This window comes from Myripristis murdjan, chromosome 19 (assembly GCF_902150065.1).
Source record: "Myripristis murdjan chromosome 19, fMyrMur1.1, whole genome shotgun sequence".
Taxonomy (NCBI): domain Eukaryota; kingdom Metazoa; phylum Chordata; class Actinopteri; order Holocentriformes; family Holocentridae; genus Myripristis; species Myripristis murdjan.
In genome coordinates, this window is record NC_043998.1 from 13913700 (window position 1) to 13940006 (window position 26307).

Genomic DNA, 26307 nt, shown 5'->3' on the forward strand with positions numbered 1-26307 from the left:
AGAAAATGTGTTGATGTAACAGCAATGCTGCACTACAGAAAGATAATAATAATAATAATAATAATAATAATAATAATAATAATAATAATAATAAAAAACAAAAAACAAAAAAAAAAAATCCTGTATTTTATAGACTGGACATTAAACTTATATATTACACTGTATGCACAAATGACATGCAAAACACACAGAACAATGTGCACAAAGAAAAACAAAAAATAGGAGTTCATATATGACCTTATTGAATACAATATGAATAAACTATAATATAACAGTATAATACACAACAACCAAAATGTCTTGACTCACCCTGAAAGGTTTAGCTGCAACTCCACAAGACAAGCCTTGTGAGGAAGCACTGACCCATCAACTGCTATGATCCCTCTCTGACTGACATCAGCACACCTTCATCTCTCCCTGTTTCACCTCAGGCTAGCATAGGCTACAGACTAGAGCGGCCGGTATGAGATCTGGACAGGCAACAAGCATCACTTTGTCTTCCACATTCCCAGTATCATTGTCATCAAACACCAAGAGGGGCCATCTGAACTGTTTGCTTTGTTGTGAATTAGTTTCTGTTAAAAGGCCTCAAATGTCATGGGTCAGTGTATTCTGTATGTAAACCCCCCATTACTCAGTAATTTTGTGGAGTATGTGCTTTACTTAGAGGGACAATGATCCTCTCTGTCTGTTATATTTCTAACACAATAGACAACAGTGTGTGGGAGGTTTGTTTGGGCCATTGTGTGTTACTTGATATGTGGTGTGTTTCATTCTGGGAAGAGCTGCTCTCAGAAAGACGGGAATAAACCAATCACTTGTCACTGACCAGGACACCACACGTGCACCTGCAATTCAATGAACAAATGCACACACACACACACAAATTTAGATGTGGTTCTTAACTGCTTGGTCATGGTCCAAAGGTGGACTGTGGTCAAATCTGAGCAGACTGAACAGATTATAATTAAAAATGCCAATTAAATAAGGTATAACTAAGTATAAGAAAAACAGAACAAAAAAATTTGAAAAATAGAAAAATAAAAAATGTGTAAATATGGCTAAAATGTGTAAAAATATGAAAAAAAAAATCAAAAGTGTTTGAACAGCACTAATTTGGACTATGACATTAGCCATACAAGTGAAATTTTAAGTAGCTGTTGGATGGATGTACTTGTTATTTAGAGGAGAGTCTGTGCTTTCCTGCAAAAAAAAAAAAAAATGTGGATTTTTAAAAATGTCTGGCAGAAATAACTGAATTTCATTTAGAATTCCATTTAGCTTTTGGGGGCTTAACGGTGTATGAAAACATTGTGGATTACTGCACTTTTCATTTTGCAAAATCAAACTGAATGGCTCTTGAGTTAGCCTATATGTGGACCGTGACTTAATGACCAAGGACTAATGTGAACCCTGAGCCTGGACTGGCGGAGAACCGCTGATTTAGAGCTTTAGATTAACAGTGATCTTTACACCGCTAATTTACTTTTGCCTCCACATCGGGTTCATTAACATTCACTACTAATGTTTTGTTCCAGTGGGTGAATCCCTGCAGAGCATGTCTCGAGTCATCTCCACTTTCCTCTGTTATGAAGCCATTTGTTCAGCTGCTGTAGGAGCACAACAGCCAGTACAGTCTCTCTGTCTCCACTAATGCTGGGCACTTTTAATTATAAACTAATCTAGGGAGGTAATCATGAACAGCATGATCAGTTACTCACGCGTATGCACCACACTATGGTATATGCAAGCCGTTTATTCCCCTGCCTCTCCTGTCTATTTGCAGCCACATTCACCACCACTAAGAATCATGCATGCAGCCTTAATGCTGTGCCAATTAGCCATAAAGAGAAACATTAGTCCACTGGCTGGGTGCTGGAGATGTGTGCATGGGTTTCATGTCCATTCATGTGGTAGGTGCGGTTCCTGCTGTATATTGAGGTTAAAGGTCAAGCGGCACTGCAGCAGCAAAGTGTAGAGTCAGTTTATTTCTCTGGTGCACAATTCTGCAATTTTGAGATGCTACTTTTTTTTTTATTTTCCCCTTTTCACTGGCTGCTAAGAAAGCGCAGCGCTGAAGGCCGCTTTGTGGTTTTCATTTCATGCAGCCTTTAAATGTTATTGAAGATGTGATTGCTGCTGAGTGGCAGCAGTGCAGGATGGAACCGGATCCTCAGACTGATGAGCAGTCTAATAGGCCTGTCTAATGTATCATCGATGGATTGACTGCCGTCTCAGAGGAGATATTTCAGAGGGATTCCAGCCGATGAATTTCAGAGGGGGAAAAAAAGCTTCATGGGTTTGCTGCTGTGTGTGCGCCAGGCTGAATATTAGCCGGTGTGATGAGACGCCCTCTTCTTGCACAGTGTGGATGTGCAGCGAGGATTTATTCCAAGAGGAATACAGACGAGCACTTCATGCTTCACATGGTCTCTCTCTCTCTCTCTCTCTCTCTCTCTCTCTCTCTCTCTCTCTCTCTCTCTCTCTCTCTCTCCCCTCAGCCAATCTGCGGACGGTGACGCTGCGCAAAGGCTGGATCTAGTCTTGGCTTCATCATCATATTTAACACACCCACCCAGATTCACACATGCTACAGAGGTGGATTCTCTTTCCTAGAGGTTGCCTGACCCTGCGGGGGGATTTCTCTCTACTGCTACCTGCGCAAATTATTCCTTTGGCTCGCCTCGGGTGATTTGTCGGGACTTGATGTGAGATAATTACGCGTAGGTTACCGGATCGCTGAGGTGGATGAGTTACGTCGACTACTTCTCGGGGACTTTCCCTTAAAAACATTTAAACGTGAGATCACTGAAGAGCTGTACTTTCCGTGCATTTCTCCGAGCCGATGTCCCAGCTGATTCGCGGCGGCTCAGTCCGTGGGATCGAGGTTGGACGGTGAGGCTGATGCGCGCCGTCGGACCTTTTGGACACGCAGATTTTGACGGATCATTTATCAGAGCTGCTTTTGGATCCTACTCGATTGTCTAATATTGATCTTCAATAAATTGGCCGGTCGACAGGAAAGAGAGCAGCAGTGTGGGGAGGATGTGGCTTGCGCCAATCGACCGTTGGTCTGAACCGACTCGACCTGCTTTACCTGGACGCTTGCGGATGATTTTGCGCCTTTGAAATCTCGCCTGGACATCCGCACCAGCCAACCAGGACTCTGATGTTAAAATACAAAGGCTGAACACTGAATCCTTTACTCAAGACGGCAAGTGAAGATGGTTCCTACGTGTTTAACGTATATTTCATTAGATTGGCATCCAGTCTGATAAACATAATCAGCGATGTAGTCAGCTTGTTCATCTGCGTGCTGATCATTTGCAGTAAATACTCACATCTGCTCAAAAGGGAGACTATGAAGATGATACTCTTGCGTAAATTCCGGGTTTTGATCCTTATGGTGTTTCTCGTTGCCTGCTCGATGCACATTATGATAGACTTGTTACCAAAGCTGGAGAGGCGCAGCAACAGCGGCTGCTCCTGCTCCCACACGCCGAGCGAGGAGCCTCAGAACTGGGGGAAGCAGGGCTGGCCTAACAAGCACACCCTGCGGATCCTCCAGGACTTCAGCAACGAGCCCAACTCGAACGTGTCCTCCCACTCTCTGGAAAAGATTCCGGTTACAGGCGACAAAACGGAGGGGTTCAGGCGGCTGGAGCATTACGCGCAACGCGCAGACAGGAAGCGCCAGTTCATCCAGGACAGCACAGTAACCAAGAACATGCCGGCCAGGGGTTCAAGGTTGTCGGCTCTCTACGACCATCCCTTATATAAAAGATCCCAGCCGCCTCTGACGGACGAGGACACGCTGTTCAACGTCAACACGGACATCAGATTTGACCCCAAAGCCGCAGAGGATCAGGAATGGTAAAGTGCAGCATTGTGCCACCATAAATCTGAAGTCACCTTGCTGTCACCATTAATAATGGAAGTGAACCTGAAATGTGTCATCTATTTAATCTATGGGAGCATTACTTGCAAAATTAGACTGAACATTATAGGTAGAAAAATGATAATTTTTCTAAAGATGTAGACCTCAATCCAAATATCCCAACAAAGAGCTTAGTTTTTGCCCCATTCAATCACATTAGTCTAATACAGTATAATGCTTCTGTAACAATCAGTTATAGCACAAAATCATCAAAAACTGATAATCCTCCTCGTCCCAATTTCCCCCTGTCCTCTTCCTCCTCCTCCCATTACAGGCACGGTGAAGGCAACATGGACGAGTTCAGCCCAACAGGGGAGCTGACGGCCGACTCCTACCCCAACTGGCTCCGCTTCCACATTGGGATTAATAGATTCGAGCTGTACTCCAGGCACAATCCAGTGATTGATGCTCTTCTGAAGGACCTGGTCTCCCAGAGGATCACCAGCGTGGGTGAGTCAGGACGAGGGAGAGGTGTTTCAACAGCACCCGCAGGAGTGCTTCACAGTTTGAGGGTCCCTATTCACAGAGAAGATATGAGATGCCAAATTGCTCTGTTCACCTCAGGTGTTTAGCTGCTGCCCTCATGCAGAGCGGCATACGATGCAGCCACGGTAAACCCACCTAGGCCCACCTTGAGGGTGTTTATTTGTGGTTCACCTTTTATAGGGCGGCACCAGTCTTCATGACGTGAATTCAAGTCATAGCAAACTGATAAGGTGTGGTCTTTTAAGCAGAACGTGGCATTTTCTGAGAATGTAACTGATTCCTGTCCACACCAGGTATTGTTCACTTCATGATAATCACCAACCGGAGGTCATATAGCTTTATTTACCTTTTTATTTACCAGCAAATCACGAGTGACATGCAATAACCAAGCAGCTTGGAGGTTCAGTCTCATGCTGCATAACAATGTTGATTATCCAATTATCTTAATCTTAACAATCCAATATCGATTATTAAAAACACAGACTGATGTTTTAATACATGCCTTTTTTCAGTGGCTGTGTGGAGATTTTTGCTAGATGTTATTTGCAGCACGCCGTCCCTGACCTACCTCCCTTTAGAAACTCAGCTGCCCAAATTCCATGTTTTGTCAAAATGAATGAACAAACAGTGGCAGGCGCTCCCTACCCAAAGATGGCACCATAACGCCTTAAGGCAGATGTCTTGATTTTGGATTCAAACGTCCAGAGAAAGAGTTTGTGCTCAAACAACTATGAAAGAGGTGCGACAAAGTATTAAAAAGCTCAAAGGTGAGACTACCTCCTTTAAAGGCCAAATTTAATTTATACAGCATTAAAAATGTGGTATTTTGGTCCAGAGAGGGACCTTCATGAGACAAGAATTGATTCTGGATTTAAAAACAATGATGGCAAGAGGAGCTGGGTGAAAGCAAAGGTATATGTCCACTGCAAAAAGGTGTTGTAGCTTTGTAACTGAAATATCCTGGACTGAATCTATGAGGAATCGAAATAGTGATTAAATCAAATCGAATTGAATCAAATAGAGACCTTGTGAATCAGAATCAAACTGGGAAATTGACAGCGCATCAGTCTCTTTCTCAAGGACACTTTGACAGGCCGTGTAACTGCTGACAGATGCACATTAGCCATTTTCTGGAATTGAACCTGTCCCCTTTTGGTTACGGGGCTGTCGATCACACCGTGGCCCAGTGGGTGAGCCGTGTCGAGGTCAGAGTTCAGGTTCAAAGGGTCTCCCAACATGGGAATCAGTCACAATCCAACAGTTTGCCAAAGGGAAACGTGCCCTCGCTCATTTAATTGGGCCTACCAGGTCCGAGGAAGTGCCGCTGCCACACATGTCATTTAAGAGTGAGAGGAAGCGGCGGCTGCTTTTGATGGACAAGCACGCTGCTCAGTCCGAGTCTGATCAGCCAGCAGACTCGTGCCTTGCAAGGAATAACAATAAAAACCACAAGACCTCTTTAATGTGTTCCCACAGAAAGTCCCAGCAGAGTCGAATGAGCCTAAGAGAACACCTGGGCTCCATCCAAATCACAATTCAATCCAAATCACACACTGTGGCTTTTGTTTGATCGACAACCGCACAGTAAACATGGCGTCGTACAGAAAGCCACAAAGCCCTCGCTGCAAGTGCAAGTAGGTACCTGACAGAGCTGGGAAAATCCGTGTTAAGGCAGTTATATGGAACCTAATATTTTGTTTTCTCTTCCTCGGGATTTTGGATTGTCTTCCTCCCTGGCTCCGTTGTGTTCCCACATTCCAGGAGTGTTTGTCGACTCAAGGTCGCCCCATCTCAGGCTCACTGCAAAAAATGATTGCAGATTTCAGGTTTATCTTGCAATGACAAAACTACGATTGCCCTATAGCTAAGATTAAATACTTATCTGGGACTAGGATTAACTGGTTATAAAACTACCATCTCTGCATGGTCACCACTAACAGAGGAACAAATTTTCTTTCTTTCTTTCTTTCTTTCTTTCTTTCTTTCGACTTCAAACTCCCTCCTTTGCACTTGATTTTCTTCCTCTTACTCTCTGTCTCTCTCAAGCCTGGGTGGATGGTGGAAGCAGTTCTCAGCGTCTCTAGCCAGCTAAATACATGCTGGCCCAGTAATTACAGAGCCATAGCAGAGGCCTGGAGCAGAATACCAATATAAGCCAGCAGCAGTAGGTTATTATCTATGCTTAAGGACCGGAGGACCCCGATGTATAATATACTAAACCATTTTAAGCAATGTTTACCAATAAAAATAGGATAAATACTGAAATCTCCATCTTAACAAGTGGTCGTTTAGTCTCATGTTCTGTCTGAAACTCCTGCTTTTCTTAAATAAAAAAAAATCTGACAGTGGGATGAGATAATCCCACTTGTTTCTGATGCTAATCAACTTGTTTCCAGAATTTTCTTGAAAAGTGTTATTTTCTTAACCCTAGTTGGCTGATCTGCCTGACGTTTCAACATAAAAACATCCTGAAATTAGTGAAAATGCATTGGAAATGAGTGACAGATTTTTATGCTTTGTTATTTTTATTTATTTATTTATCATTATTGATGTTTTTTTTTTTTCAGCGCACCAGTGATTACAATAATATGTAACACTGGAACTGGGCATTTTTATAGGAGACAGAAGTACATAAGTTTCCTGCATAAAATTTTTTTCAAAGAGACTTTCTGTAAGAGAGACTGGTGTGGTTTAGTGGGGCATCATTTGTATGGTGTCTGCTTCCAGGTATTGTGAAAATGTCACTTTCTGGTAATTACTGCTGACCTGATTTGCCTGTAGTCAAAATGCTGCCAAGCCACTGCCCAAACAAGCAGGCACACAGTCCTAACCCTAACACTGCACACAGTGACAGGTGGGGTGAGCTAGATATTGATCTTTTAAGTTGTCATTTTTTTCAAAAATGTGAACAATGAGATTGTCACCACGATTAAAAATGACTGATCGAAAAGCCTGTGCGTTGGCATAAAGCCACCAAAATGCTCATTTGCAACCACCAGGTAAAGGTGCAGGAGGCATAGTGGCTCCTCTGTTCTTTCTGCTAATTTGCCAGCACAGCACCTCGCCCAGACACTGAGCCCAATCCCATGAGCACATTTAGAATGCATTATTATGTTCAAAAAGAGAGAGACATGAAGGATAGGAGGATGGATAGAAAGAGGAGAGAGAGAGAGAGAGAGAGAGAGAGAGAGAGAGAGAGAGAGAGAGAGAGAGAGAGAGTAGCCCTCCAGAGAATACAGAGAGAGAGTAAACAGCAGAGGAACAGAGAGCGTCGGGCGAGCACTCGCTGTCCTTCACCCCCTCACTCTCCCTTCCCATCAAATAAACACTGTGACATCAGCACTCACTTGCTTCAGAGCGCAAACACTCATGCAGACACACACACACACACACACAAACGCAGACGTACATACAAGTTTACACACACAACAGTGGACTTCATTGGCATAGGAGTGGAAATCAAAATTTTAAGCTCAGGTATTTCACTAAAATGTATATCAAATCTATATCAATCAGCATCACATTAAAATTAACATTGTAAACTGCATATAATCCAATATATTTTCACTCTGATGATGGACTCAAGCCTGTTTTGTAAGCTTTATGTATTTTCTGCTCTCTGCATTTCATTACATTGTCATAAAGCAGGCACTTTTATACAGAGCGATATATGAGTGCATTTTGTCACCTGCAGTTAAAGCGACTGTATATCACAGTGTGATCACACCCCAACGAATGGGGAATTTCTGAGCAACAATTGGTGTATTGTGTAATAATCTGATTTATTGAGTGGAACTGGTGGGCAGAGCCAAAAAGCCACAGTTTTTTAGGGCGCTGCGGCTTAAATGGCAAAGAATGCATTCTGTTAATATGCAAATAAAAATGGAAATGGCGATGACTTTATAAGTTCATTCCATGGCATTCTGGTTTATGGAAAATCAGCAGGTTAGCTCACTGACTTGGGCGAGTGAGCTAACCTCAGTGTGTTTAACCTCACTGGGCGGAACCCATTGAGGTTAAACGCAATCAATGAGATTATTTCTGCCTCCAGGGCAGCGTCACCTCGCGTGTTCCCAGGGCCCCGTCCTCCCAAGATCCTGTGGTCCATAATGTAATTGTTTCTTTCATATAGAAAACAGCTTCATCTACCCACAATCCTACATAAAAAAACAAAGAGGAATAATGCCCGTACCTTTGGTGTATTAATAGAAATACATAATATGATAGTATCAGATATATGTACCGAGCAGATCAGATTATGCATTTTTGTTAATACAGGCGCTGTATGGACATTATTCTTCCTTTTATGTTAAGGGAGCATGGGATTGAGGGAACATGGGGATGTTTTCAGTTTAAAAAACGGCACTGAGGGAACACAGGGCCTGGGAACACAGGATGTTTGGAGCATACTGTATATGAGGTGGACTCGCAGGGAATCTTCATATAAATAAAACTTCAATTTGTTTATTAGTTACCAAGAGAAAAGGTCGTTCACCACCATCACAATAGTGGCTCATCTCATTTTGGGTTGTATAATTGCAAATTAAAAGCGCTCGGGCAGTATTCACCGCTGTATGCCAGTCATATGTTCTCAGCTGACCACACTATGTCTGTTTATTAGCGCTGACTTGTAGCCAGTGTTAATGGTGGTGTTGTCTTTTTCACAACAGCAATGAAGTCCGGAGGCACCCAGCTAAAGCTGATTATGACTTTCCAGAACTACGGGCAGGCTCTCTTCAAACCCATGAAGTAAGTTATTGTCCTTTTCCAACAGAAATGTGTTTTATGTGTTGTGGTAACACTTTGTTCCTGCTGGCGCTCCTCTGTCTTCTGTTAAAGTGCCTGTCTCATTCTTTCCTACCGCGGCAGGCAGGATGGACTGTCCACTCTGTGAGAAAAAAAGCAGATTTAAAGTAAATTTTAGAGACTGTACTTCTTTTACTTAGTTTCTTCAAAGCTTTTCAATCCCCTAAAGGGAGAGATACTTCTGTCGAGTCATCCAATCATGAAATCACTGCACATCTGTTTCAGGATAAATCACCAACTATGCACCGTTCTACCTGCGTTCACCCCGGCTTGTGCATCCCGACACTTCCTCATTCTTCTCACAGCTCACATCAATCTCACATCCTCATTCTCTTCTCTGGCTGTATCAAATGGGTTTCATTTCAGCGTAACCTTGCTCTTCGATTGAAGGCCGATATCATTCTGCTGTGTCAGAGCCAAAGATGTTGCATAAGCATTTCACTACACAGTGGTTTGACCAGGTTTTTGAAATCCCAAACTGGGACGCTCTGTGTTGAGCATATGAGTGCACAAGCACATACCTGGCCAGTGCACATGGGTGTGAACCGTATCATTTTTCTACACTGCTTAAACTTGACAAGAAAGCCTGTAATCTTAAAGTATGATGTTACGAGTACATTGGTCCACTCGGTGATACTTCAAACAATGCTATGGTGAAATAATCAAATCTTTAATAATATAATGCATATAAATAATGACAAAAGGCTATTTTGGCATTTCGTTTTTCATAGGCGTCCACACGTATTTACAGTAAAATTTCTTTGAAAATGTTGCATTATAGTCAATAAATAATCACTGAATCAATGGAACAAGCTCGACTATATGTTTTTCATCATGTACATTTACACTGACAGTTTAGTAAAATATTCATTCCATAACATTCTCCCTTTTTTGTAGTGCATTTAATTTTTTATATACATTTACAGCAAGGTTCCCATTTAAACTTTTTCCATTTAGTGCCAATATGTGCTATAGCACCGCACACTGCGTGGCTGCATCTGTTTTGGGATGCTCTGCCAGCCAGCCATCTGCCTGTGCCAGTTTACAGGCCTACCTTAAGCACTTGGTGTTGCAGAGCGCTTACAAATAGAGTGGATCTACTTCAACAGGTTCTTGATTTTCACTTTCTTTCGGTTAAACAGCTAACAGTTGTTGAGGATGGCAGTGGGTAAAGCCAAGCACTGCTGAAGCGCTGCTCTGAGGTGCAGCTGCTTCAATGTCATGACAACCAGCACGACAAATGAAGACAGACAGCTCTACAAGAGCTAACTGTGTTTGAGTTGGGGGCTGATGTGTGTTTGTGACATGTTTGATCTTAGAGAACGGGGCCGATGGCAGACACAAACCATTACCCGTGTCCTGAAATCAGGAAAATTTGATGTATTTCTGTTTGTTAGGGACTTGAAATCAGCTTGCCCCAGCATTCTACAGAGGGCTTTCAGGTGATGTAAACCTAACACACCTCTAACAGCCTTATAGGAGGTCTTCGTAGTCATCCCATTATGAACAGCTGACTGCATTTCAGATGTACAACTTGGCCGTCTCTATATAAGTGGTTAGTTATTTTCTTTGCTGTTTATGACTGGGAGCTGATCAGTTTGTCACTAATATATCTTGTCAGCTCCATCTGGTCAACTAACCATCACTGTCTTGCTGTAACACATCTCATCTGTGCACAAGCTTAAAATATGAAGTAAAGACTAGTGGGTGTGGGTGTGTTGAAGTATATGTTAACATTAGCATTGGCTGCTTTGTTAAATTCACCTAATGGCTAGTGGCTGTTAAAGCAAAAAAAAACAAACAAAAAAAAAACCTGTTTGTTCAGGTTATCTGTTCCAACAGTAGCTAAGGCTAAAGGCAAGAGTTTTCTAACGTAAATTTGGAAACCTACCTTATCAGACTTTTGACTTCTACTTAGAAATATTGCTTAACTGATTGTACACCCAAAACATTTTTTCCAAGCCAAGTATCACTCCTTTTCTTATCAGGGTCCACCATATGTTTCCTCAATGTAATTTTTTCAAACTGAAAAATGTTCCTTCAATCCTTTGTTCCCGCAACAAAAAAAAGAACAATTTCTGAAACTCAGAGTATCTGAAGTAATATATGATGTAATATCTACACTCGTATATATACACTCTTATTCAAACACACTTTCCATTAATATTGCAAAACGTTCAAGTTGGCATCACCACTGGCATTAACATTAGCCACATATATAACATTACAGACAAAACTACCTTGTATTCCCTCAAGATTAAGAGAAGAATAATGTCCATGTGTTCTGGTTTATTAACAAAATGCATATTATGAGTGTATATGGTTGATGAATAATGTATGAAAGAAACTACATTAAGGGAACACAGGGCCTTAGATGCACTTCCTTGCTATCATGGATGGTGTACTGTATATTTTGACATTATTCACACAGCGGACCTCCATGATGGCACCAGACACGACCGCGAGGAGATTTGTGTCGCAGCTGTAAAGCCTCTATACCTTCCCTCACGTCCTTTTCCATCTCATTCCAGTTATGATATGAGAATATGCACCGCCGCATATCACTTTCGCCTCACATAAAGAGGTGAGCCGCGCTGAAAATCTCCTTTGCTTTACCAAGCCTGCCTTTACTCACCCTGTAATACATCTTGGCTTACCTTGTAGAAAAGATAAGTCGACCCAAATGGTAAAAACTGCCTCACTTGTAGATACGGTAAATATTTGATTAATTCACACTTCCTTTATCCAGACTGTCATATTTAGTTGATAGCATATCCCAAGAGACGTGCTCCTTGCTCCTAATCCCTCCTCGATTGGTGGATTTAAATGTCACTCATCCTTTGTTATAGTGATTGTAATTTAATTGCGGGTTAATGGTTTTCCACACGGGCTGTTGTCTGGCCCCTGCATGTCAGCACGGAGAGCGGGGTTAAGCCTGTGGATGATAGGTGGCGAGGTTTCTGTGGGAGGAAAAGCTATTCAGAGACTGTTGTAATTACTGCTTCAATCGTACCACAGTAAGTCAGGCTAGACGCAACAAGCCTGAAATCATCCTGACAGGCTGGGGAGGAGACGAGATGAGAATGAGGTGAGAGGAGGGATTGGAGAGAGGAGGTGTGGAATTGAAGAGCGGTAAAGGAAAGGAAGAGGTGGGAGGAGAGGTGAGGGGGCCACAGCTGGAGGAGACGGCAGGGCGAGAGGGAGAGAGGAAGAGGACAGACGAGGAGAGGAAGGGGGGCAGAAAGAGTTGTCAACACTGTAAACACAAACACAGTCAAAATCCACCGATTATCTCAGCGCTGGGCCTCGATTTTGAACTTGTTACAGGCGGTTTTATTCCTTCCCTGCTCGAATGCAACCCATGCTGACTTGTGTGAGCTCATTTGGCCTGCAATCAAAGTGTTGATGGATTTGCGCAGTCATTCTGCATACATCGGTTGCCTTGCAGAGAGGTGTGCGCACACACACACACACACAGACACACGCTCAACACCCCACATCATCTCCTCGCTCCCCAGTTCCTAAATCTGCTGGTGTGTTTCCACATGGTGCATCAAAGAAACAGCGGCTGAGAGATCAAAGACTTCTCCGGCTGTGCTCCTCTGCTCTGCTCCTCTCAACTCTAATGCAAATGTGCGCCAGGCAATCAGGCGGTGAAGGCAGGCAGGCAGGCAGGCATGTGGTGTCTGGGTAACGATCGACCCTCCAACCATCCATATCTATGGAAACCTGCCCTCTCGCCGCTCAGACTCTATCTGTTTATCTGCTCGTCTCTCTGTCTCTTTTTTCATTCTTACCATTCTCCGCCACTCTTTCTCTGTCTCTGATTCCCTGTCTGTCTCTCGATCATTGCTGCTCTGCCTCGTTTTTCTCTCCCCCTACCTTTCTCGTACACTCTTGAATGGCACACATGCAGAAATCCATTAGTGGGCTGTGCTGTATTGATCCTCTAGTGATCCTCTGCTCCTCTTTTTTTTTTTTTTTCTTTCTCCCAGGAGAGGACGAGAGAGATGATCACAGTCTTTCTAGTAGTTCTGGTTTCTTTTGGCAGGTTGGCTTTTTTGTTTTCATGGGTTGGCAGGGCAACACAAACCTTCATATGGCTCCACTTTGGTGTCAAACAGTTAATGAATCATCTTCAAATGAGCTTAGGCTATTGCATCACCTCCAAAAACAAAATGTACACGTTCCCTGACAAAACAATGTGCAGTACTTTTCCAGTGTGGTATTGCATAGGTGAAGCCTTCATCAAGTGGCCTGTGAAGCTGCCATATGTGGTCTGCATTTCCAGACAAGGCATTAAACCTTGTCTTAACTAGTCTATTCGAACGCACAGCATGTTCCAACCAGGTGCTATATTAAGAGTCGAGACTTTAGGTGAGATCAGAGAGGCATTATGGGATAGCACTTAAAATCCCAGCTGATGCCCAGCTAGACAGACAAAAGCATCATAGTTGTACTGCCCATTACGTATGAATGGTGATTTGAATAAAGCTCAGTTTGATGACTAAGATCAATTATCATCTTTGTCATCCTCTGCTTCATCGTTCTGTTGTGTCTGTGGTTATGACTGAAATAACCCGCAATTGTGATGTTTCTATAATTTCTTCTTTTGTTCCTGCACAAAAACATCTTACTCCATTAAGTGGGAGCATCTATTGGACATATCTGGTGAAAGATCATGCAGAGTTTACCTGTCAAAAGACCCTGTGCGTGCAGTCTCAGACAAACAAGAGTACCTAAAAGAGTATACATGCATCTCACTTGGGCAGTGCCAGAAACTATTATGCACAAAAATTAATTCCTGAAACATTTAGTGCAAAAAATGCCAGTGATGAGTCACCTCTTCAACTCTGCCAGTCTCATTGGTGGGTTCATCATTACAAATTACAAATGCATGCTGTGCAGGTGAGCTGTTCAAACCCACACAACTTTATTTTAAATTCCCAAGGTTTCAAAAGATGCCAAATATGTCCTGCAGAATCATTAGGGAAATATGTATTAAAATGATGCACAGGACATGTTGAGATATTTTCTATTTGATGTAAATCTTCAGCCATGAAACAATGAAAGTCTGGGTTACAATATTCCACTCAGTTTAAGTGTGAAGCATTGCAACCAGCAGATACAGAATATCTATGTGACACTGACATACAATATGCAAAAAAAAAAAAAAAAAAAAAAATGTTTAGAAGCTACGTAAAGGAAAACATCAGGGTTGAAAAGGGTTAAAGTAGCGACATGGTATTATACTGGAAGGAAACGACTACAGTTATGTACCTTTTTGCTGTGAGAAATGTCTATATAGCTTTTTGTGTAACAAAAGGTCTACATTTAGTGCCCTCGGGGCCACTGTTGTAACTTTGAAGTGGTACATTTGTTACAAGGCAGATGGGCCTTTGGGTATAGAAATGGACCTGTACTGTACTCTTGTTTCTGGCAGTGTATAGTGGTACATTGTGTGTTTGGTGGAGTCTCAGCTGGAGGATAGTGGTGTACTTTACAGTGCATTGCACCTGGGTACAAGGGTAGCAAAGTGATGGTACTGCTGACAATGAAAAAACAGTCTTGTATTATTGTTGCAGATTGTCTTTCTCTGTTTGCCTCTCCCCTCCTTCTCTTGGTCGCTCTGCCATGGTTTAACTTAACGCCGGTGTGAACTGGTGAGACATGATTGTCATATTTACGGTGAAATTAGCCTCGGAGCTCTCAAAGTCCATGATGAGCACAGATGATAGACAGAGGGAGGGAGGGGGCGACTAATGATTGATTTAACCACGGGCTTCCGTTCCTTCTCGCTTCCACTTAATTGTATCGCTTGTCAATCACCCGTCTGATGGCTCAGTCTCACATAAATCAATCCAAATATTCCTCGATTAGATATCTGCTCTTTCCGCCGCCCCTCCCCGCCGCGCGGTCTATATCTGTGCTGAGTCGAATCCCTTGAGTAATTTTTGATTGACACATTGGGGAGACGAGAGACGGGAGCCTCATAATGTCACCTCGTTTGTGTCAATAACATATTGACAGCAGCACAAATAGCAGTCCGGAGAAAAACGTTTGTGTTTAATGTGAAATATTAGTCGGAAATTGGCCGGGTATGAGAGGACGGTGTTGTATCATCAAGCTGCATCAGTCCAGGGAGGTGAAATAATGAGATTGAGGAAGCTTTGTCTGAAGGGGGGACATGTCTCAACAAAAAGCCTTATTATCCATGCTTATAGCTGCCTGGATTTGGCCCTGAATGAGGCAAAGATTGAACAGCGAGAGCGATAGATGAAAAAGAGGACAATCCAGCGATTGTTCCTGGGCTTGTCTGTTGTCAGACGAAGAGAGCGGCGAGTGACAAACAAACACGACTTCTCAGTGGACGACCTTCCTCCGTCTCTCTCTGCCCCTCATCTTTTATATGTGTTTGCAAGGTTTGGTTGTTTGTTTGTCAGTGCGCTCGCATGCGTGTATGTGTGTCTGTCTGTGACTGCGTGCATGTTTACCGCGTGATATTGCTCTCACAAGGTCCTCTGTGCCTGTGCTTTGACTTTGACTCAGGAAATAAAGAGATGAATCGCCTCAGGACAAGTCATTCAGAGCACAGATGATGAGTGCAGCTCGGTTTGGAAATAGAGGAAACTCGCAGCAGCACAGCGGCACTGCCACAGCCAGGGGGAAAAGTACCACGTTAACCCTCAAACTGCCAGTCCAGATGGTGCAACACACATTTTGACTAGGCAGTTGCATTGAACCGTGATATGTAGCATTTATACAAGAATAATTGGGTATGCACAGTACATACAGTAATTAAACCTAACCCTTGCAGCATACAATAGGTAGCAAATTAATGAAACTCGACATCAACACAGCAGAAATCTCCATCTTAACAAGTTGTTTATTCTCATTTGGTGTTAAAATCCAATTTTTCCTAAAACAAGTGAAAAAAAAACCTGACAGTGTGAGGAGATAACGCCACATGTTTTCAATGCAGTTTCACTTGTTTCAGGAATTCTTTTGTGAACAAGTATAAACAAGTTGAAACGTAGCTGAAAAGTAAAATAAGGCAGATCAGCCAACCAGAATCAAGAAAATGAGACTTGATTCCAGAAAATTATGGAAACAAGTTGATTAGCACCGGAGCCGAGGAATTATCTCATCCTACTGGCAGATTTTCAGTTAATTTGGGAAAAACAACATATCAGTGACTACAGTAATCTGTAACACATTTCATCACTGGGACTGGGTTTAAAGGGGAAAGAAGCACAAAAATTTCCCATATGACTTGTTAAGGTAGATACTCTCTAATCATAAATTGCATGCAAAAGTAATAAGAATGTTCAGAATACGACCGAGGAAGATGATTTGCACACACTGCTACAATTAATGGCAAATTTTACAAGATATGTATGTGTTTCTGCATCCATGCTTGTATTTGCATGTCCCAGTGATCACATTTGGGCTTCTCATAATTAGGCCATGAGCCTACCTGGGTTGTAAATGGGCTACTGCCTTTACACGCTCCCAATCTTAAATTGAACACTTAAGGATCCCAAATAATAGCGCAATATAGCGCTCGTAAATGCACTCATCCACCTCAATAAATACCTCGGTTGCATTCAGTCCTGTGGTGCTGTTGGTTTTGTTGGTAGAGAAAACAGTTGAATAATTAATCAAGAATTACAACCACAGCGAGATCATGTGATTTAGCACTTTAGGCTCTGCACTGCTCAGCAAATTTCCCCTTAATGTTTTGACTGTTTCCCCCATGTAATAATTGCTTCTCCGGGGTATTGTTCACTTCAGTGGAGTTAGAGCTGAAACAGAAATTAAAATGTATAAAACAGGTTTGTTGGAAGGGAGATGAAAATGTATTTGCGTGTGCGCATCAGAACACACATAAAGCGCTGACTTTCAAACAAACATGCACACACGCAAGCGGAGACGTTTGTACTACACACACCAGGCAGCTCACACAGTCTACATAAGATTAACAGGAGCTGAACACATGTTTTTCACTGTGCAGCGAGCGAGATACACATGACCGAGTGAAGCCCCCAGGCACAGAAATGTGACCCCGTTACCGTCTTTCCCGTAGAGACTGTGACACATTACAGGCCACTGGCACACTGGGATCATATAGAGTGGAGCCACATTGTATATTCCTCTATATGTAATAGCCTGTCTCTTCATAACACACACACACAGAGCTGAAAGGGAGCTGGAAAAAACATTATACTTCATCCTAATGCTAAAAAGCTCCAGAAAGATGCTATCACCAGTGGGAAATCAATGCTTAGATACCACTTTAATGTATTCATGCTTGGCACTGATGAAAGTTATATGCACCAGGAAATGAGCACTGGAACCATTTGATGATGCTAAAATGATATTTATCTGTCCATTGCATTGACAATTGAGTTAGTCAAAGAGAGATAGATGCCATTACTTTAGATTAACGGTCAAAAAGCAATGACAATGTAAAAGCATGTTCAATTTTGTCCTCTGCAGCTCTCTGTGGCAGAAAAGTAGCACACCCGATAATGATTAATATTAAAAAAAGATAGTGGTATAGGTCAGAAGAGATGCTGCAAACTGTGCCGCGCAGTGGCCTGTTTCTAATCAGTCATTAGCGGGCCGCTTTGATGCTAAAGCTATTGCATGGTTGCTTTACTCTTTTAGCTTTTGTACTCAACCAGTGGGTTGCAGATGGCAAAGTTAAAGGGAAAAATCCAGCCTAAAACTCAATCACACTGTTAAAAATGGCGATTTGGTGATTTGCATTGCTTTTCTGCTGGTGTTTTGTTGTTTTAGGCCGTAATTCTGTTTTTCAAGTGTGATGCACATAGAGACCAGCTGTAGCTCAAAGTGAGCTCTCCCTCCTCTATGCTGGATTTCTCCCTGTTTGTTTGTTTAACATTGCAGCACATCAGTGCATCCACAAGGAAGCTTTTGCTCCTCTATTTTTAGGGGTTGACATTGAAGCCCGACTATTTTAGGTTGTTGAAATTTTTTCCTATTAAACAGTGTTTTTGTGTGCTTTGGCTGATTAGCTGTGGAACAACAAAAATACATCAAACAACTAAATGGCACCAGAAATTCAATGCAAATCACCAATCCCTGGTTTTAAACTAGTGTTCATACGTTTCAAGCTGGATTTCATCTTTACAGTGGAGGTGAATTTTGGGCCCTGATGCACCACAGCTACGTTGACCTCTGTGTGACCTGTAATAAGGCAATGAAATAGTGGGAGGCCATGAGAATATCCTGTAATTAAAATAAAGGTTAGATTGTCCCACTGTGATACTAATCTCCTATGGGCCTAAAGCTGCCCTGCAAATGGACAAAAAGCCAGCACAGACCTATGGCGCTCTATAATGTGAAAAGACACGCTATAAGCACTCAGTAACAGAAGCTTACGCAACTAATCTACGGCCTGGTGGGGATGCTGTAGGGGAAAAAAGCTGCAAATGAGAGCAAGTAGCCAACTATAATAATCTCATAATGTACTGCAGGCACACTGCCATCTATAGCAATCAGCAGTGGTGATTTATATAGAATGTAGATGTTAGCAAGCCCCTCATATTTTGCTTAGTAATGCCTTCTCACACATGATGTCGCTTTTAATTAGTGCTGTTGATTGGCTGAGTCACTCTATAGTTTGACATGTTTGTGCGATGTTACAGTCTGCAGCTTTTCTCCCACTTCTTTGTGCTTTTTTTTCCTGTGCTTTTACTTTATAAAGAGTCCACGTTAGCATCCGTTCTTCTCACGACTTCCCCACTCTGCAGCGCTGTCACTGCAACCGTGCTCTCAAACAGTGTGTGTGTGTGTGTGTGTGTTTGTGTTTGTGTGTGTGCCACACTCTCACCGCCACCTCTGACAACTTTGGACATGCAGCGTTCCAAGCTGTCACAGTATTCATACTGTAGTTGCCTAGGAGACGGGATATTTTTTTTGTTTTTTTTGTGTATGTGTGAGCATATGTGTGTGTTTTTGTGCGCGCCTGCATACCTGACTATCTTTCTGCAGTGATTCATTCACTGCAAATTCCACGCAGAGCTCGATCAGACCTTCCAGGAGCAGAAATGTCTTGATGATATTATCAGTCAGCTGGCCCCTTCAGGTAAATGTTATCAGCTGTAATGCTGCGCTGAAGGAACGATAACACAGTGTTGCAGCCAGCAGAAATGGCAGGCCAGCATCCAATCTGCATATCAAAGCCTCGGCTAAATTCCTCTGCCATCTGTGTGCGTGTGTGTGTGTGTGTGTGTACATGCGCGCAAGTGCCTGAACAATCGCCAGAACAGTGCGCGTTCACACAAGCACACACACACATGCACGTGTATACATTTGATATGCATGTACTTACTGCCGTTTCTCTGCAGTCTCGAAGGCAAGTTGTTCCTGGCCCGTCACAATTGCAATTCATCCCGTTAAGCATCCCTGATAAACACATTCATTGTTTCTTGGAAATACAAAAAACCCCTGTAATTACTCAACCCCTGAACATTTCAAAAACCCCATCCAGCTCTCTGTTTCTGTGGGAATGTGGGATTTGATACCATCTGTCATCTTGTCTCTTTGCTTTGAAGGAGCTGTCACTCAAACTCAGGCTTTACTCTCTGTCTGGACACAGTACACCTCAATGTTTGATTTGACATTGACATCAGACATTGATTCATCTGGCCTCGGCCCTCCACTGTGTCGTGCTTAGTGCGGACCAGATGCTGAAAGCAGAGGCGCAGAGGGGTGTTTGGTGACTGGAAATGAAGCTTTTTTTTACTTCTCATGGTCAGCGAACAAAGAGAGAAGAGGACGGTGTTATGCATAGGTTGCAAATGGAAAGGCCACCATTGTCACTTGCTCAGACTGCAAGCTGAATGTGCAAGAGGCTAAAAAAATCCCACTCCAGAAATCACACAAAGCTCTGATCTGTGGTTTTGTAAAGAGCTTTTTAGGGTGCAGTCACACCTCCAGCTGGTTTTCTTTGGTCCAAACCATAGTGGAAAAGTTTACTTTGTTGCATTTTTGCATTTAGTTCATTTGGGTTTGCACTACCCATTTACAAGCAAAGCAGGCCTTGTAAACAAAAGTCAAACAGACTCAGGCGTAGCTTGTTTATTGGACAGAGTTTTGTTAACCTGCCACGTTTGAGGTTTTGACAGCAAGGGCAGGGAGGTCAGAACAAATCCAATTCCAGTCCCTGTAACTTCAGCCAAGCACGATGGACTGAGCACAAGCATCAATCCCGTTTGTCCTCATGCCATTTTATTATACTCCGATTCCTAAGTGTGAGCAACTGCTGGCTATCCGATGTCAGCATCCATATGTTATATACCTATAAACACTGCATTTTACGGCCGTTTCCTGTAGTTGGTTTGGTTACATTCTCACTCCTAACAAACATTGCCACAGTTGGCCTGGAGGGGGACTGAGATGCATTTTGAGGTGTCTATTATGTTTGAATAAAAAATCGGAATAATTTTTTTTTTTTTTTTACTAATGCTAGTTTTCCACCAAAAAGTTCTGGGTCAAAGTTCCTGGGTGTCACTCTTGAAAGAGGGTTCAGAGGTCTAAGCTCCTGTGTGTTTTTGTTTCCACAATGCACAAAGAACAGTGAGCTGAATGCAAATAAGGAGGAACTATAAAGTCATTCAGCGTGCAATAGCTTATCTGCAATCATGGAAGTCAAAGATGTTGTTGTGTTGGTGCATATTTACCAATGTGGCGCTGTGATGTTGTATCTGGTTTTAGGTCGAAAATGAGATCGGGGATGGTAGAGAAGCAGGAGGCGAGTGGTTTTTACGTGGAATAACAGAGATCAATTATCACATGGTGTTCAATTGCAGCTGGTCCTCATGAATCTGTGTAAAAGACGAGCTGTATGTTTTTATCTCAGTTACTTAGCTTAATTAACGAACTGAATGATTCCTTGATAGAATCATTTGTATTTGCAGGTGATTGGTCCTGTTTTTAAAAATGTCAGGGTAATCCTTTGGTGCTAGTGCGTCAACCTCCACACAGTGGGCTCTAGGAACTCAGAGAGCACTACCTTGCTTGCAGGGAGTGTTTTGAGGCCCAGGAGCTCAAACCCCAAGACAAAAAAGAGACTGGTTCCTCTTGTGGAAACAGAAATAAGGGTTCCTAGTTCCTCAAAAAGGGTTCCCGTGTTCTGGAGACAGAGGAGAAGGGGTAAAAGGAGCCCAGAGGAAGACTGAGTTATAGTACAGAGGTGTTCACAGGAAAGCGGGGCAAGCATACATTCAAAAACATGGGGGAATCTTTTGTCATTGTTGATTTTAGAGCCAAGATGGCCTTTAGAAGCAGAGCTGTAGTCTGCGATACAGATTCAGTAAAACAGACAGTATCTGTTAATCTGCCACGGGGCGAGACAGCTCTTGTTTTACAGAAGTCTTCAGTTTTACCGCGTGGGGCTTTAGTCTGGTTTGCAGAGCTCAAGGTTTTCCCTCTGATCTGCTCCTCGCTTTCTGTCTTCACCTTCACTAGCCATTAAAACAGATCCGTTTTATAAGCTGTAGTTAGTGTCAGGGAAAACACCTTTGGGGGATCATTAGACCATAATGAAACAGGGGGTAAAATACCATGTTCAGCCGTCATTCTTCAGCATTCCTGATTGTCACGTTTAATTATAGCACTGCCAGGTCTTGTTTTTTTTTTTTTTCTTGCTTTTTTTTTTTTTTTTTTTATTACTGCATTTGTCTCATTTCTCCACCTCACCCCCACCCCTGCCTTTTAGCAGATGGACACTTGGTCTAATTAGGCTTTCCTTCCCCCCCTGTAGGGAGGTGTTCAGGAACGTTACCTTACCATGTTGCAATACGTAATTAGCAAACGGCAGAACGGCATCTGAGGTGACGGTGAGACAGACGCAGTGTGAACGATTGAGCCATGCTATAGATACGGAGTAAGCAACATCTGCTCCACGCTGCTACGTATGAGCTTGATTAAAGTAGAAAGCTCTGCTCTTACAATTTAATATCTGCATATACCCTCACCCCTCCGCCCCAGCCTCATGCTCAGTCTGTCTCAGTCTGTCTCTGTCTGCTCCCGCCCCTCCTGCTCAGGATGAGAAAAGGAGGTTGGATAGTCAAAACAAATGATGCAACCAGCCTCAGATGGGAAGATTGCAGAGCCACCCATAGTGCCCATGTCTCAACATGATTTGTTTTCTTGCACTTCGCATGAAACAGAATGCAAAAGGTTGGACATGGTGTACTGTAGGTTGAGGAGTACTTTTAACACTGCACTCGGTCCGTTTCAGTTCTCATGTTACTTGCAGCTTATGTTGCCTTAGAGATGAACATTATATTCACTCCATCTTACCAAGTCAATTAGTCTCAAATTCTAAAATCGTGTACAAAACAAGTGTACAAAATCTGCCAGTGGGATGACATAATCCCACTTGTTTCCAAGGCAGCTTCACTTGTTTCAGGATTCTTTTCTGGGAACAAGTATAAATATGTTGAAACCAGGCAGAAAAAACGCAGATCAGCCCACTAGTATTAAGAAAATGACACTTGATTCAAGACAATTTTGGAAACAAGTCGATCAGCATTGGAAACAAGAGGGATTATCTCATCCCACTGGCAGATTTTAACATGGAATATGACTAAATGATGTATTAATACAGATATTTTTGCAATGTTTTAATGATGATGGCATATATTTGCATAATTTGGGACATTCTGTTTCATTGGCACACTAGACCCAGACCACGTTGGTGACTTTTTGCTGGCACATTCATATTCTGTTTGTATATATATATATCAACTCGGCTTCGACTCCATTTAAGTCAGTGGTGCTTTATTGGCATGAAATACAAAGGTACTCACTGCCAAAGCAACAACATTAAATAATTAAAACCAGCTTCAGACAGCAACAGTTACAATGTGACAGTCTAGAACAACAAATGACTCAATAATGTAATCATAAGCCATCACTAAATCAATAGACAAAATTATTGAAGGTCATACAATATGCATATTTTCATTCTATTATTAATATCCCTTCTGTCTTGTTGAATCCAGCATATCCATGTACACAGTGATCTCTAGGGTTGCTTAATTTATCACGTAAAATTATAATTTGCTCAGTTATTACAGCATATTGGCATGGAGTGCCAGGAATTCTGAAACATTTAATTTCACTGAGATTGTTTGTTGTGGCTGAAAAAGGTCGAAAATGTGCGGCAAACTCAGATTATGTGAAGTCAGAGTGTTTTCAGCCCTATACCATCTCTCCTGCCCTACAGATTATTAATGTCAGTGGGGTGTGGATAAAGAAAGGGATAAAGAAAAGAACATATGGCAGGGCTCACCAAAGGATTATGAATTGTTGTTCCCAAAAATAAATAAATATATAAATAAGTGACTTCAACATTGTTAGGCGTAGCAAGGAGAAAGCAGCTTGGCAAAATGGCAGGGATTAGTTTGCTGCGAGTGAGAGCTTCCCTACCTACTGTGATGCTGCGTGTGGAGTTAATTCTGGTTTCAGCACAGGGGGTGGGGGGTGGGGGTGGGGTAGTTGGGGGGCATTTATGGTGTGTTTGTCCAGTGCTTATTCAAATATGAGCTTTGGAGCCTAAGCTCTTGTCCAAGCACAGGCGAGTTTCCGAGGGGGTGTGGCTGGCTCATCATTCAAAGTAATGACCCGGTGAAATCATAGCACAGTGCCTGGAGTAGACTTTAATTCCACAAGTCCTCCCCCAGTTCACCGTTCATGAACCGCTCGGCCAAGGTGGCTGCAGAAACATGCAGCATTTCCCACTATGTAAAAAAAAAAAACACCCACATATAAAACCTTACGTGACCGAGTTGTAATTTATTAGTCAGTCTGGAGAGCGGCTTTCACATCTGCCATACCATGTAAGGAAACATTAAAAGGAATTTGTCTGAGCTCTCAGCCAATATTTGCTGCTTTATACTGCAGCGCAGCAAAGGATGGGCTGCGTGTGATTAAATATGAAAGACTTAGGAAAAGACTTGGCAATACAGTACATGTTTCAAGTAACACTTGTGTAATGCTCCTTTGAGGTCAGATGTACACAAATTGGTTTCACGTCATGTGTTTTTTTTAGTTTCCTAATTAGTGTTTGTATGTTTTTGTGCATGTCTTTACGTGTGTGTGTGCATGCTTATTCCTGCTCATACAGTACAGCATTATGAGGTGTTGCGAGCTACATTCCAAGTACGTGTTATTCAGGGCAGAAGAGAAACTGGAACATTGCACGAGGATTTACTGCTTGGTCCTCTTGTTGGAAAATGTGTGACAACATCCAAGAAAATTAGTGGCAGTCTTTCCTTCGTCCTCTCTCCCTCTCGCGCTTGTACTGCTCACAAATGTATGATAGCTGGAACATTTTACATGAAAGCACGATCAATATCTGCACATGACAGTGGTGCTACCTTTTTTTTTTTTTAACCATAAACTTGAACAATGTGCTCAAGCCATTTGCAGATTATGGAATCCCTGCTTCCGAAGGCCACGTTTGCCTCACTGTCTGTGTTTCCTTCCTTCTTGGCTGATATCTGTGATATGATAAAGCTGTCTGTTTTACGCTGTCATGTCGACAGCATGATCCTGCATCTCCTGCCGTCGCCCTCCGCCATCTGCTCATTTAATCAGACCGCCCTCACTCTTTCCTCATCCCCTCTCTCTCTGTCTCCCGTCCTCGCTGCTCTGTTCCCTCACTCACCTCTCTTGTCCTCTTTCCCTCTTCACCCCTCCCGTAGCCGTTTCCTGTTTTTCTCTTCCCTTTTTCTCTCATTCTCTCGCCATCACCCCTGTCCACCATCACTCCTATACTTCCAGCCACACCTCTCCGACAAGAGAAAGCGCCGCTCTCTCTTCCTCTGCCCTTCTCTGTTTTCTCCTGATACGATATGAGCAATCCCACCAGGAGGAAAACACTTATTGTAAAACTGTCCCCATCCTCCTCTTCTTTGATTATTTTCTTCCTTGCGCTGACACTTGCGAGGGACATTTATTCATATCCCTCGGAAAATCTGAATCCACCGTTTATTGCGCCTCCCCTCGCAAAACTTGTTCCCCCCCTTCCCATAAAGGCACCCAGACAATCCTTATAAATGCTTAACAAGGTCAGCTTTTGTATTGTAGCCTCCAACACTGTGTTTCCGTGGACTTCTTCCTCTTCCTGTTGCATATGTGAGTTTATTATGTGGTGCAATAAAAGGGATTGGTTTTTCTGAGGTCAGAGGAGCTAGATGCGCCCTTTTCCTAACAGCTCCTTTATTGCTCTTATGCAACAACAGAACAAGTGACTCACACCGTTAGTGGGATCTGATATAATCTAGTGCTTGAAAATTTACCTCCTTCGGTATTTAATCATCTGTTTCTTCCCTGATCGTGCCATTTTTTTCAATTCCCTCCGGTTGTATCTCCTCATCTACCGCCGCACATCCCAGTTTGCAGCCCTCGTTCAGTCTCCATCTCGCTCTCTTTCCTTTAATCTTTCCGCTGCAGCACTGCATGGCACCAGCGTGGAGCCTTCCCTCCCTGCCTCTGTACCCTGGCCATGCCAGTCCCATGGCTCCAGGGTTTCCCTATGTGTATTTATAGGCGCAGAGCCCTGTTTTCTATCTGCTTATCAACAGCCACCATGTTCCCCACCCACCAATTTACCCTACACAGCCATGGGATTTCAGGCTACCACAGGCCCTGGCTCACAGCTCGCCAGTCCTTGATGCTTGTCCTCCCCCTCTCATTCACCAGCGCTCTCTATGACCGAGTTTGCCGAAATCCTTTAATTCGTGTCTTGCTGATTCATGTTATTTTTCTCGCCACCCACTTCTTATTATTTCTCTACCCCATTCTCTCCCTTTCCCTCTTTCTTCTTGGCTAACCCACTTTTTGGGGTTCCTCTCTCTTCAGCTCATCAGTCATCGCTCTCGATCTCTATTTCACAAAGCTCTTACAGCTTTGAGGCTGTAACTGCTTCTCCCCAGACAGGCCAGAACAATATCCACTTAAACAATATCCTCTTTTGTTCTTGTCTTGTGTATATCTCCCGCAGAGATTTGTGTCATAAATCAGACTTGTTGCCAAGA

At 42.8% G+C, this 26307-nt stretch overlaps 1 protein-coding gene across 1 annotated transcript in view; it reads left to right on the top strand.

The window, feature by feature from the left end:
• The first annotated feature begins 2580 nt into the window (after positions 1-2580).
• Positions 2581-26307, top strand: part of fam20cb (FAM20C golgi associated secretory pathway kinase b) — a 61810-nt gene continuing 38083 nt past the window's right edge. The window contains exons 1-3 of the mRNA XM_030078313.1: positions 2581-3873; positions 4212-4387; positions 9094-9172. Of these exons, the coding sequence (XP_029934173.1) occupies positions 3362-3873; positions 4212-4387; positions 9094-9172 (767 nt within the window). The 5' untranslated portion in view covers positions 2581-3361. The remainder of the gene's footprint in view (positions 3874-4211; positions 4388-9093; positions 9173-26307) is intronic.